At 36.4% G+C, this 14,313-nt stretch overlaps 1 protein-coding gene across 1 annotated transcript in view; it reads right to left on the minus strand.

Moving 5' to 3' along the window:
• GPC5 (glypican 5) overlaps positions 1–14,313 on the minus strand; it is a 1,611,475-nt gene that overhangs the window by 1,211,541 nt on the left and 385,621 nt on the right. The window contains exon 4 of the mRNA XM_004371398.1: positions 12,544–12,677. Within this exon, the coding sequence (XP_004371455.1) occupies positions 12,544–12,677 (134 nt within the window). The remainder of the gene's footprint in view (positions 1–12,543; positions 12,678–14,313) is intronic.

Raw genomic sequence — 14,313 nt, forward strand, 5'->3', positions numbered from 1 at the left:
TAAAAAGAGTAATTCGAATCTGTCATCAAAACTAGTTTTTCAAAACTATCTCTAATATTGTTTTCCCATGTTGCAAAAATGTACCCTAAAAAGCACTGATTCTGTTCTCCATTAAAAAGGATTTTAAACAAAGACTGTAACTCATTTATGAAAGAAAATAAACACTGGACCAAGTATCCATAACTTAAAACATATCAGATAATATTAAGGAAATTGAGCATTCATCCCAAAAGAGATGTGATGTAATTTCTCTACCTCCTATAACTTTTTGTTCATTTTAATAAAAACACGCAATTATTAATCCAGTTCTATTGGCTTAAGAAAGCATGTTATCAGTTTTTCAATAGAAAGAAATGTCTAGGACTTGATTAGGTCAATACCAACATGAGGGTTATGAGTCAAATGGAATATATGAAACTCTAATGATCCTAATATAGGTCATTCATACAAAGAATAATTATTGAATGCCTGTGTATTAAAACTTAGCATTTTAGCTCAAATCCTGAATATTCCTCTCTTTTGCATAACATATTTTCGGTGGTTGCTTAACTATGAACTTTATGACTTAAAAGATAAGAGGACATATTCCGAACAGTATTTTCGTCTCTCAGAATCAGAACAACATTAATAAAATACTTTCCATTTAATAATCTGCCAACCATTAGGATGCTTTCTGCTTCCTACTTGTTTTATTTTTTTCCCCCCTTTTTGCTATGGCAATCAGATATTCCTGGTCAACTCCATCCACAAATCCATCTGATCGGTGGACAATATATGCTTGGTTCAAATTGTTCTCGCTTGCATTCTTGGCTAGCGTATACCATTCAGTCCAAATACTTGTGCTCCTAGACTACCATATAAAGATAGGCCTTAGGGTCAGGAAACCTATAATTACCACGTTTCAAAGAAATGAAACAGTTTAGTCTTCTTTATTCATATTGCTTTTGAAATTTTCCTCTTATAAAAAAATGCCTTTTTATGTTAAATATTATCCAGGCATTATTTTATTCATAATGTCAGAGGGTCGACATAGAATGTATAATCACTATCACTCAACTGTGACATCTAAAATATTTTCCATGTAATTGGAATTAAGGTTGTAGTTCTTCCCATTATGATTATTCATATCTTTGTTTACATAATGTTTAGCTTGCATGAAAAATGCAGACAATCATAATATAATGAAAATTACAAATCCTTTGGTTTATTGTCAAGACACAATTTGCAGAACCCAAAAGTTGTAGTCTACTATCTGTCTGTCAGTTTGTCATAGTGTGGCAGCTTGTGTGTTGCTAAGATTCTGGAAGCTATGCCACCAGTATTTCAAATACCAGCAGGGTCATCCATGGTGGAGAGGTTTCAGCTGAGCTTCTAGACCAAGAGAGACTAGGAAGAAAGGCCCAGCAATCTACTTCTGAAAACTAGCTGATGAAAACCCTATGGATCACAACAGAATGTAGTGTTGGAATATGAGCCCAATGTAAGAAGGCACTCAAAATACACAATGTCCACAACGGACTCGAGCACACCAATAATCGTGGAGATGGTGCAGGATCAGGCAACATTTTGTTCTGTTGTACATGGGCTCACTATCAGTTGGAGCCAACTTGATGGCGAATAACAAGGACAAAATTGTAGTATTCCATATATAACAAAATTCATACCAAAAGAGTATGAAACCAACACAGCAAAAGGAGTGCCTTAGACCTGTTGATCAGATAGAATGATTCATATTTTTGAGAAGGAAACTTAATCTGAATGTCTCAAACCCTACTAATAAGGGACCGAACACAAAAAGTGATTATCTTGAAACTTTCTTCAATCTTTCATCTGTTATATTTCCAAGCAAAAGAAACCACAAAGGAGTCCAAAGATCATGGTGAAGCTGTGTGCCCTGGAAATGGTTGAGCTGATTTGTTTCTTGGAGTGACGATAAAAAAGAAATAAGGAAAGCAGTGCCTCTATTAAATGATATAATCTACTCCAGAAACACACTTCTCCTACTATTTCAAAGACAATTGTGGAGAAATTGGCAATTCTGTTATTTTTGTTCAACATGCAACTAGATAAATATTAATATCTCTTGGTGATGCCTGCTCCCATTCTCCCCTTCTCTATGCACGCCTCCTTTGGAAACTTCAGATGTCACTGATACATTTTAACTGGTGGAAATGTCCTTGACCACGTAAAATAAAGTAAAAGGAAGTGCTTGGTATTCTTGATATAGATGGAGCACACATGATGCCTCTAAACAAAAATTAATTTTGCTTCTTTAGTAAAAGAACCAAAATTCACTCAACCTTCTGATTTATGCACCACAGATTCTACTAAAAATTATGAAATAACTTTATACACTCTTATGAAAATCATCAATTTCAACACGGTAGGACCTTGAATCTCTACCTCTTCAAGAAATAAGTGTGAAAAAAATGGGAGCTGAATTTGAAGTACTTCTCAATTATGGAGATGTTCACTGTCTTTCCAAAGGAAAAAATTATATGATTCATTATTATTGGGGAAAAGAAAAAAAAAGGAAACAGTCTTAGAAGTAGTAAACAGGGAAATTTTCATTCACAGTTCAGTATGTGGGTTAGGGAGATATTTTAAGCCATATAAATGAGGTACAACCCTACCAAATCAAAAGCCGTTGCCATAAGAGTTAATTCCAATTCGTTGCAACCCCATGTATGAAGAGTACAACCGCACTCCATAAAGTTTTCAAGGCTGTGTCTTTTCAGAAAGAGATAGCCAGGTCTTTCTTCCAAGGCACCTCTGGGTGGATTTGGACTGCTAACCTTTTAGTTAGTAGTCAAACACTTAACAGTTTCCACCACCCAAGGACTCCTTACAATCCTACAGTCACCATTATAAACATTGAAAAGCCTCTAGTTCATGGAGCAAAGCTGCAAAGAAAAAAAAAAAAAAAAAGTTTTTTTGGAGAACCAGTTTGAAACTTATTTAAAGATCATTCTTTCTTGGCTGAAAAATATATATATTTTGTTATTCTTTCTGTAGTGAGCTTATTAACTTCAAATTGACATCCTCAATATTACACATTGCAAATGAACTTGAGGACAAGTTATGGAGCATAAACAGAACTTAAAGACCATAATATAAATAAAAAAGATAAATCTCATGCTCCCTGAAACAAGCCTGTCCTTGTCAAGGCAAACAAGGTATGAGAGCTCCAGTTGCAGTCAGTGATAGATACATGTTTGGTTTTGACAATTTTCAGTAGTTGTTACCATCAAAACAAAAAGTGGGTATCTGCTGAGAACCAAATATATGTGCACATAGCCAAATCTAAGACCAATCACAATTTTAACTACTAGTTCACGACAAATAGTTGAAGCCATCTCTCCTTTCAGCACAATTAAGATTTAATATTAGTTCAATATTAGTTTAATTTCCATTGTTGGAGTTAGTTGAAGATATTGCATGAAGTGATCATTCATTTTTCCATAAACATCTAGAAAGAAAGAGCAAACTCATTTTTGAAAAGACTTTTTTTTAATAATATTAGTTTGAGGTGAAGCAAATTGTTTTACAAAATTTTGCATGAATTTTTTTTACGAACTTTTTTGGGGGGTAGTTTTCATCAGATTCTCAGTAGGATATTTGACTCTCTCCCCACCTCCACCCCACCAAAAAACGGTTAGGAACCACTGGCCTAAACTTTGCCATATGTTTGCTCTGCCTTCTGGCATTTGTTCTCCCTGTGTGCCTGGTTTCTGACCCCCGGCAGGTCCTGACCTTCATTAGTCATGGAGGTCATGACTCTGGCCTGCCTTGCAGCTCCAGTTCCCTGGGCACCTCGCCTCTCACCTCCTCTCCAAAGCCTTGCCTTGGCCTGCCCTGCTCTGCACGCTCTCACTACCACCACTTGCTAAGCAGTGTTTCAAATTAAACAGAAATTTCCTCATTGAAGGGAAAATGACCTTTATTTCAGTAAATTAAACTTACAGGTAATAAATAAAAATGGCACCTCAAAGAAGCACTAACTTCCTTTTAGGAAATAGATTATAAATTACTTTCTCTAGTACTAGAGGTGATATTAAAATTTTCTCAAACAGTTGACTTTTCTGACCTATGAATATTTTTATTCACTAAATATTAGTATATACAATTCATCATTAAGCCTGGTATATCAATACAGATTTACCCATATAAATGCACAAACGCATACATCTAGAATTTAAAAAATTCATTAATTTTGGTTTCATGCATAAAGCATTGTGCCAGATAAGATTTGACTATACAACTATAAATTCATGTTTTAAGTTTACATCTTATTTATTCACATGTTTCATATAAACATATTCTAGCCATCTTACCAATAATCCTAATAATATTAACTATTCTTCATTCAATGCTATTCAATATATGTCCAAAACTTTTTCCTATTTTTAATTATTTTCCACGACTTCACTGTGTTTCTTTGTGATGTACAAACTAACAATACATTTGTTTCAGCAGGTGGTGACTTCATGAATTAGAGTTATGCCCTGCCTCATTCTTCTCCTTAACCTATGAATTTAAAGGATCCTCTTTAGTTCCCATTCTCAATAAAGAAAATTATTAAGTGTTTAAAGTAATAAAATTTCCACTCAAATCAATATTCAATAAACATATTAGAATAAAATGAAAATGCCAGATGATACAATGTTCCAATGTAGTTCTGCTGAGAAAAACAAAAACTAATAAAATTTAAATTATATTTTGTTCCAAACATTAAAAATTCAATATTTGTGAATATTCCCTATTCCCCACACTAACATCAAAATCCTCTCTAATATTAAATATTATACACACACACACACACACACATATATATACACACACATATACATACACACTTTTTTTTTTTTTAACTCAGCACCTAGGACAGTCTCTATTACCCAAATACACACTCATGTATGCAGCCAGTCCTGTTGATTGGCACATGCTTAAATGGCAGGCTTGGCTAATTGGAATGCTTACTGGAGAACAGATGGGGCACTGGTGTTGAGACTCCATCTTAATTTATTGTCCTGGGGTTTTCCTAATTACTCACTTAATTGGCACAGCCACACCACTTTGAAATAATAATGTACAGCTAATTATCACCAATTTAAGTTTCCTAATAGCTTATTCTTACCAGCTAACTTCAAGAAATCAAGCAGGGAGCAGGAACTGCCACAGGGAAATCACTCTGCCTGGGCTGGTTTAGACAGCTATATGAGTGTAATGTCCGTTACAGCTGTGCTGATTTACTTTCTGCCAAAAAAAAAAAGCGAAACAGTGATGCTTTGCTCGAGTGATTAAAAGAATGTGGTAGCTCTTCCTTGCCTTTCTCAACCTTTGGAGACCTTTGTAACTAGTCTGTTATTCAATCACTCAGAGTCCTCCATTAGCTCATCATTAGCATGTTTTGTAAATAGAAAATATATATATTTTAGATTGAATCAACACAAGTACATCTCCAAAATACAATCGAAAGAACTCATCTCTATGATTTAGCTCCCCTCCTCCTTCCAAGCTAAAAGAAGACTGGCACTGTCCATGAGGATGTCAGAAGACACTCTGAAACTTGCTCTTGAACTTGGAATAGCTAAAACGAAAGGAAGAAATGATGAAATAAAAGAGTTGAAAAGAAGATTTCAAAGGTCGGTTCAAGAAGGCAAACTAAAGTATTATAACAAAATGTGCAAAGACTTGGAGTTAGAAAACCAAAAGGGAAGAACATGTTCGGCATTTCTCAAGCTGAAAGAACTGAAGAAAAAATTCAGTCTTGAAGGTGCAATACTGAAGGATTCTATGGGCAAAAAAAAAGATGGAAGGAATACACAGAGTCACTATACCAAAAAGAACTGGTTGACATTCAACCATTTCAGGAGGTAGCACATGATCAAGAACTAATGGTACTGAAGGAAGAAGTCCAAGTTGCACTGAAGGCATGGCAAAAAACAAGGCTCCAGGAATTGACAGAATACCAATTGAGATGTTTCAACAAACAGGTGCAGTGCTGGAAGTGCTCACTCGTCTATGCCAAGAAATTTGGAAGACAGCTACCTGGCCAACCAACTGGAAGAGATCCATATTTATGCCTATTCCCAAGAAAGGTGATCCAACCGAATGTGGAAATTATCAAATAATATCATTAATATCACATACAAGTAAAATTTTGCTGAAGATCATTCAAAAGCGGTTGAGACAGTATATCAACAGGGAACAAGCCACATTCAGAAGAGAACATGGAACCAGAGATATCACAGCTGATGTCAGATGGATCCTGACTGGAAGCAGAGAATACCAGCAAGATGTTTACCTATGTTTTATTGACTATGCAAAGGCATTCAACTGTGTGGATCATAACAAATTATGGATAATACTGTGAAGAATGGGAATTCCAGAACACTTATTGTGCTCATGAGGAACCTGTACATAGACCAATAGGCAGTCATTTGAACAGAACAAAGGGATACTGCATAGTTTAAAGTCAGGAGAGTTTGTATCACGATTATATCCTTTCACCATACCTATTCAATCTGTATGCTTAGCAAATAATCTGAGAAGCTGGACTATATAAAGAAGAATGGGGCAACAGGATTGGAGTAAGACTCATTAACAACCTGCAATATGCAGATGACACAACCTTGCTTGCTTAAAGTGAAGAGGACTTGAAGTACTTATTGATGAAGATCAAATACCACAGTCTTCAGTACGGATTACACCTGAACATAAAGAAAATAAAAATCCTCACAACTGGATCAATAAGCAACATCATAATAAATGGAGAAAAGACTGAAGTTTCAAGGATTTCATTTTACTTGGATCCACAATTAACACCCATGGAAGCAGAAGGCAAGAAATCAAAAGACACATCACATTGGGCAAATCTGCTACAGAAGACCTCTTTAATGTATTAAAAAGCAAAGATGTTACCTTGAAGACGAAGGTGGGCCTAACCCAAGCCATGGTGTTTTCGATTGCCTCATATGCATGTGAAAGCTGGACAATGAATAAAGAAGATCAAAGAAGAATTGACCCCTTTGAACTGTGGTGTTGGTGAAGAATATTGAATATACCATGGACTGCCAAAATAACGAAGAAATCTGTCTTGGAAGAAGTACAACCAGAATGCTCCTTAAAAGCAAGGATGGCAAGACTATGTCTCACGTACTTTGGACATGTTATAAGGAGGGATCAGTCCCTGGAAAAGGACATCATGCTTGGTAAAGTAGAGGGTCATCGAAGAAGAGGAAGACCTTCAACAAGATGGACTGACACAGTGGCTGTAACAACAGGCTCAAGCATAACAGCAATTGTGAGGATGGGGCAGGATCAAGCAGTGTTTCATTCTGTTGTACATATGCTTTCTATGAGTTGGAACCAACTTGATGGCATCTAACAACAACAAAATGGGTAAAATATTGAACATCACAGGAAGCATCAAAAGAAGATGAAAGGAATACAGTGAACCACTGTACCAAAAAGAAATGGTCGATGTTCAACCATTTTAGGAGGCAGCATATGATCAAGAACTGATAGTAGTAAAGGAAAAAGTCCAATCTGCACTGAAGGCATTGGTGAAAAACAAGGCTCCAGGAAGTGACAGAATATCAGTTGAGATGCTTCAACAAACAGATGCAACACTGGAAGCACTCATTTGCCTATGCCAAGAAATATGGAAAACAGCTACCTGGCTAACTGGAAGAGATTCATATTTGTAACCATTCCAAAGAAAAATGATCCAAGAGAATGTGAAAATTATCAAAGACTATCATTAGTATCACATTCAAGTAAAAGTTTGCTGAAGACAATTCAAAAACGGTTGCAGCAGTACATTGACAGGGAACTGCTAGAAATTCAAGCTGGATTCAGAAGAGGACTTGGAACCAGGATATCAGATGAATCTTGGCAGAAAGCAGAGAATACCAGAATGATGTATACCTGTGTTTTATTGACTATGAAAAGGAATTTGACTGTGTGGATCATAACAAATTATACACAACATTGTGAAGAATGCAATTCCAGAACAGTTAATTATGCTTATGGAGAACCTGTAAATAGACCAAGAGGCAGTTGTTTGAACAGACCAAGGGGATACTGCATGGTTTAAAATCAGGAAAGGTGTGCATCAGGGTTGTATCATTTCACCATACTTATTCAATTCATATGCTGAGAAAATAATCCAAGAAATTGGACTGTGTTATGGATTGAATTGTGTCCCCCAAAACGTGTGTTCACTTGGCTAGGCTATGATTCCCAGTATTGTGTGATTGTTCACTATTTTGTCATCTGATGTTATTTTCCTATGTGTTATAAATCCTACCTCTACGATGTTAATGAGGTAGGATTATAGGCAGTTATGTTAATGAGACAGGATTAGGTTATATCTCGAGTCAATCTCTTTTGAGATATAAAAGAGAGAGGCCAGCAGAGACACAAGGGGACCTCATACCACCAAGAAAGCAGCTCCAAGAGCAGAGCACATCATTTGGACCTGAGGTTCCTGCACGGAGAAGCTCCTAGACCAGGGGAAGATTGATGAGAAGGACATTCCCCTAGAACCAACAGAGACAGAAAGCCTTCCCTTAGAGCTGGCATCCTGAATTTGGACTTCTAGCCTCCCAAACCGTGAGAGAGTAAATTTCTCTTTGTTAAAGCCATCCACTTGTGGTATTTCTGTCATAGCAGCACTAGATAACTAAGACAGACTATATGAAGAAGAACATGGTATCAGGATTGGAGGATGACTCATTAATAACCTGTGATATGCAGATGATACAACCTTGCCTGCTGAAAGTGAAGATGACTTGAAGTACTTACTGATGAAAATCAAAGACTACAGCCTTCAGTATGTATTACACCTCAACATAAAGAAAACAAAAATCCTCACAACTGGAACAATAAGCAACATCATGATAAATGGAGAAAAGACTGAAGTTGTCAAGGATTGCATTTTACTTGGATCTGCAAGCAACACCCATGGAAACAGCAATCAAGAAATCAAATGACATATTGCATTGGGCAAATCTGCTGCAAAGTATCTCTTTAAACTGTTAAAAAGCAAAGACGTCACTCTGAGAACTAAGGTGCCCTGAACCAAGCTGGTATTTTCAATCGTCTCATAGGCATGCCAAAGCCAGACAATGAATAGCGAAGACTGAAAAAGAATTGATTCCTTTGAATTATGGTGTTGGAGAAGAATGTTGAATATACCATGGACTGCCAGAAAAATGAACAAATCTTTCTTGGAAGAAGTATAGCCAAAATGCTCCTTAGGAGGGAGTATGGTGAGACTTCATCTCACTAACTTGTTATCAGGAGGGACGTGTCCCTGGAGAAGGACATCATGCTTAGTAAAGCAGAGGGTCAGCAAAAAAGAGGAGAACCTTCAATAAGATGGATTGACACAGTGGCTGCAATAATGGGCTCAAACATAGCAATGACTGTGAGGATGGTGCAGGACGAGGCAGTGTTTCGTTCTGTTGTACAAGGGGTCACTATGAGTTGGAACCAATATAACGGCACCTAACAATAACAACAATCCATGAGCAAGCTGAGAACAACTCTAAGATCCAGGGACATATTTCAACAAGCACATTTCCTTTTTTCAAATGTTATACATAGAACAAGAAAAGCAATGTATTTAACATAATGAAATATGAAACAAATATAGAGGAAGAAGGGGGTAGAAAAACAAATTAAGGGTTAGAAACTTGGGAATATAAAGAGAAATATCTCTATTTAAGATAGGGTATTATATTTCTGCCTTCATTTATTATTATTCTGCATTTATTTTAGGTACCTTTTCAAATTCAGACATCCCTAGGTAGAGTTCCCTAGAGGTAGTACTTGAGACTGGAATTTGGATGCAAATCGTTCACTGAAGGGTTGTTCTTAAGAGAAAGAGAGTGAAGGAGGCAGGATAGGGCAGGAAGGAAGGGATTAAGCAGAGGAGTGGTCTCAACTTCAGCCAGGTTCCACAGGAAATGCTAAAGCATGAACTTCACCACAAATTTGGCCCGACTTTGGCAAGCCTATAGGACACAATGATGATGATAAAATATCGATCACATCATCCTGGGTACATGTCTCTGGTGGAGAAGAGCACTGACAGTTCAAGGGCTTGGCAATTCAACAGGGTTTCTAAATGTCCAGCGATCAGGAACTTGTTGGGATGTCACTCTAACGTAAAAAGCAATTGTCTGCATCTAGCAGAACCTAACATTCAGGAAGAGGTACAATGCTTTTCCGGTCCTTTTGCTTACTGGACAAAACCTGTTACACATTTGGGTGTGTTGCTCTGACCCGTTTTGTGTAGCCTAGAAGTACTTTTGTATGAGAAAGAAAAGGCTCTGTAGCAAATCAGGCTGTTGGGCAAGCTACTCTGACATTCAGTCCGGATGACCCAGTTCATCCATTCAATGGGGCTTGAAGTACTTGTGGTAAATAAAGATGCTGTACAGAATTTCTGGAAAGCCCCAATTAGAAGAATGATAGTATAGACATCAATGGTTTTGGAACAAAGTCACAGCTTCTTTTGCTGAAAACTTCTGTCTTTTAATTTTGCTTGCAGTCTCTCCGGGTCATAGTAGTGACTACATATTTGACCATGAACTACCAAGTGACTACGCAACCTGAGATGCCTGTGATGAACTAAGGCCTACCTGATCTGCCAGACTATAAGACTGTGCTTGCATAGAAGCAACGTATCATCAAGTGGAAGTGATCTATTGTAAATCATGTTTAAGCAGGTAAAGACACCACAAGTAGAATGCATGAAAAGGTATCCCAGACACACACAGCACTTACTCCTGCAACACTGACACACTCGCTTCAACTGAAGCTTCTGCTCTCATGGAGAATGACCAGCTGATGACAGATGAATAAAATTCAGGTCTGCTCAATATATGGTAACAACCAGAAGGGGACTACTATTGTAATCAAGTTCTACGCAAGAGCGGCCCTAAAAATACTGTAAAAACAAAATGTTCAAGTGGGCTCAAGGAGAGTACCTCTGGTTGTTCCTGAAAGATGGATCTACCCGAACTCATGGGCAATGGCTAATGGTAGCAGGCTGGCCAAAAAAAAAGAAAAAAACTGTTGCCATCGAGTCGATTCCGGCTCATAGAGACCCTACAGGACAGAGTAGAACTGGCCCCTAGGGTTTCCAAGGAACGGCTGGTGGATTTGAACTGCTGACCTTTTGGTTAGCAGACGAGTTCTCATAGAAATAATGAGGTTGCAAAGTTGGTGACAAGGAGGTCTATTCAATGGCCATGATAGATAACTTTAAAATGTCCCACTCAGATCAGTCCCTCATTGGCCCTGAGCCATTTTGTAACATTTCACCTGGTTGCCTTACTCTTGCTAGTGAATAAATGATGTTAAAGGCTGAGTTTTGTTTTGTTTTTCTAAATATCAACTGGGTTGTTTTGGTAGTAAAACACACATGACCTTTAAAAACTTAGGATCTTCTTTAGCTGGATATTAATCTAAGCCACTCAGCCAAAGTATACTGATTTATCACATGGAAGAAATGACTGCTGATCATTAGAGGTGGTTAGAGAAAAAAAGAAAAGTTATTTTACATGCAAGCAAAGTGCTATTTTTCTTTAACTGTAGCAAATAGTCACAATAGCCCAGATATTTAACCCTTGCTTATAGCCCATCTGAGGAGAGAATGAGGCAAGTAAAAGCACTATCCCAAAAGGAAAGAAACATTTTAGAACACAGATAGTAAAGCTATACAAAATATTGAATTCTCCATAAGGTATTATTAGAGATAGTCGTTTAAATTAATAAATGAATAGAAGATTCTGAATTTCTGCTCAATTCAAAAAACACTGACTGAGAATCTAGTATTTGCTAGCATATGTACTAGTCAGCTGAGCACAAAAATAAAACAATAGTGTCCTCCAGTTTTAAGAGTTGTTTTGGTTTTAACCACCAATTATCAAGCAAAAGGACACAAATGAAGGCTTTAATTTAACATGTGAAATAATGATGGGCATATTGGTAGAAAATGTGAGTTAATAAAAGCAAACCACTCAATATCTATCATTTTGAATCAACAGATATCTTTTTTCAGCATCCCAGGTAAAAGGTACGGAAACTTCTTTTTATCCAATCTTTTTTTTTTTTTTTAACAGATGCTAAACACACAGGAATTTGTAAACATCATTTAAATGTGTTCTCTTTCAGTCTACCACTGTCCAATACAGTAGCTTCTAGCTACACATGGAATTTTAATCAAAATTAATTAAAGTTAAATAAAATTAAAAATTCATTCCTCAGTCACACTGACCACATTTCACATGTGCAAGGTTATAGAAAACGTCCATTATCACAGGCTGTTTTATTGGTCTCAAAAGTTGAACTTATCTTCCTATTTAACAGATTAGGAGGAGACATTGGATTTTAAAGTGAATGAATATTGGTCCTTTTTTTTTTTCTTTGATAGTGTGTTTCACTCTATTGAATACACTCTATTCTGTTGTAAAATTGATGGCTTACTTTCTTTCTTTCTTTCTGGTTGTAAAACAAATGTCTTACTTTCTTCTGTTGGCAAGTGTCTCTTCCCCATTTCTTATAGAGATCTTCATTCCATGCTTCTCTTTGCTCCGATCAAAAGAACAGCGGGGGCTTTGTGTTGGAGTTCTCACTGGATGGCCACAAATTTTATTTACCTTTTAAATTGAAAACATGAAAAGACAGTTAGAAGTCATGTTCCAGTCTTTCTGCAAATGTAATGTTTACTCAAGGCAAAAACAATGACAATATTAGCCTTTAAATACATAGAATGCTTATCAATTTTTCAATTGAAGGGAATCAATTTATCAGCATAAAATGGCCAACATGACAAATTCATGCCATCCATATTTCTATATTTTGTATATAGATGTGCAAAGTACATAAATAAAAATGTATATATGCAAAATAAGTCACAGAACTGTATTAATAAATTGGCTTGCTTATATGAATAAGACTACTTTAGCCAAAGTAGATATTATTTGTAGTTTATATTTAAGCATGTACGTATGCTGATTTTGAAATGGATTCATTTGTTACCGGATGGATATGTAGTCTTTTTCTAAAGGAGTTCTAGGAGCAAAGTAACTATCTTTGTACTTCTCTTTGTTACAAAGAGAGTGGTTAAGAGTTCGGCTGCTAACCAAAAGGTCAGCAGTTTGAATCTACCAGCTGGTACTTGGAAACTCTACAGGGCAGTTCTACTCTGTCTTATAGGTTCGCTAAGAGTCAGAATTGACTTAGCAATGGGTTGGTTTTTTTCTTAGAAATGATAATGAATATGTTTAATACACAGTTCTAATGTTGTAATAGGTCTTTATCTTTGTTTTCAATCTTGTTTGATTTCCAGGTTGTTTTTTAATAATTTAGTCAAGCGGAAAATTCACTGATTTTTAAAAATTACTTATCTAGAAAATATCTTAATATAAGTTAGATGATTATTATTGAAAAACTAAGTGTCTAATTGAATGCATACCACATAAAGCATCAAAAAGCTCATATAATACCTTATACACTTAAGGAGGCAGAGTAGTATAATTGAAAATATATATAAGCATAGCCTGGGCCTCAGAAGACTGGCTCTTATCCTAATTTTTCCTTCTTTAGCTCTAAGACCTTGAAAACAGTAACAGAACCTCTTTGAACTTGATTTCCTTACATGTAAGATGAAGTAGTTACAGTAAATTATTTCATAGTTCCCTTCAAGTCTAAATTTCTTTGATTTCCCATGCAATGAGTAATTAAGGAGTAACGCAAAAATTTATTTTTCCCATATTTATTTTGCTTCTAGTATGTGCAAAACATATGTATTACATGCTATCAGATAAAAGATGAGAAACTGAATTTTCTCCTACAAGAGATTACAATTTAGAAGAAAAGGAAAATTCCTCCCAAACATCAAAATGCAAGCTGTGCATGTTTTTTTCCTTTTAACTTTTTTTAAAGTGGGACTGACTGCACAACTGGACTAAACCAAAAGCTCAGAAGTTTCCTGAATACAACCAAACACTTCAAGGGACAAAGCAGCAGAGGTGGAGGTCTGGGGACCATGGTTTCAGGGGACATCGAGGTTAATTGACATAACAAAGTTTATTAAGAAACTCTTCTGCATCCCACTTTGGTGAGTGGCGTCTGGGGTTTTAAAAGCTAGCGAGCGGCCATCTAAGATACACCAATTGGTCCCAACCCACCTGGAGCAAAGGAGAAAGAAGAACACCAAAGACACAAGGAAAATATTAGCCCAAGAGACAGAAAGCGGCACATAAACCAGGTACTTAATTAGCCTGAGACCAG

The sequence above is a fragment of the Trichechus manatus genome, unplaced genomic scaffold (assembly GCF_000243295.1).
Source record: "Trichechus manatus latirostris isolate Lorelei unplaced genomic scaffold, TriManLat1.0 scaffold00013, whole genome shotgun sequence".
Lineage (NCBI taxonomy): Eukaryota > Metazoa > Chordata > Mammalia > Sirenia > Trichechidae > Trichechus > Trichechus manatus.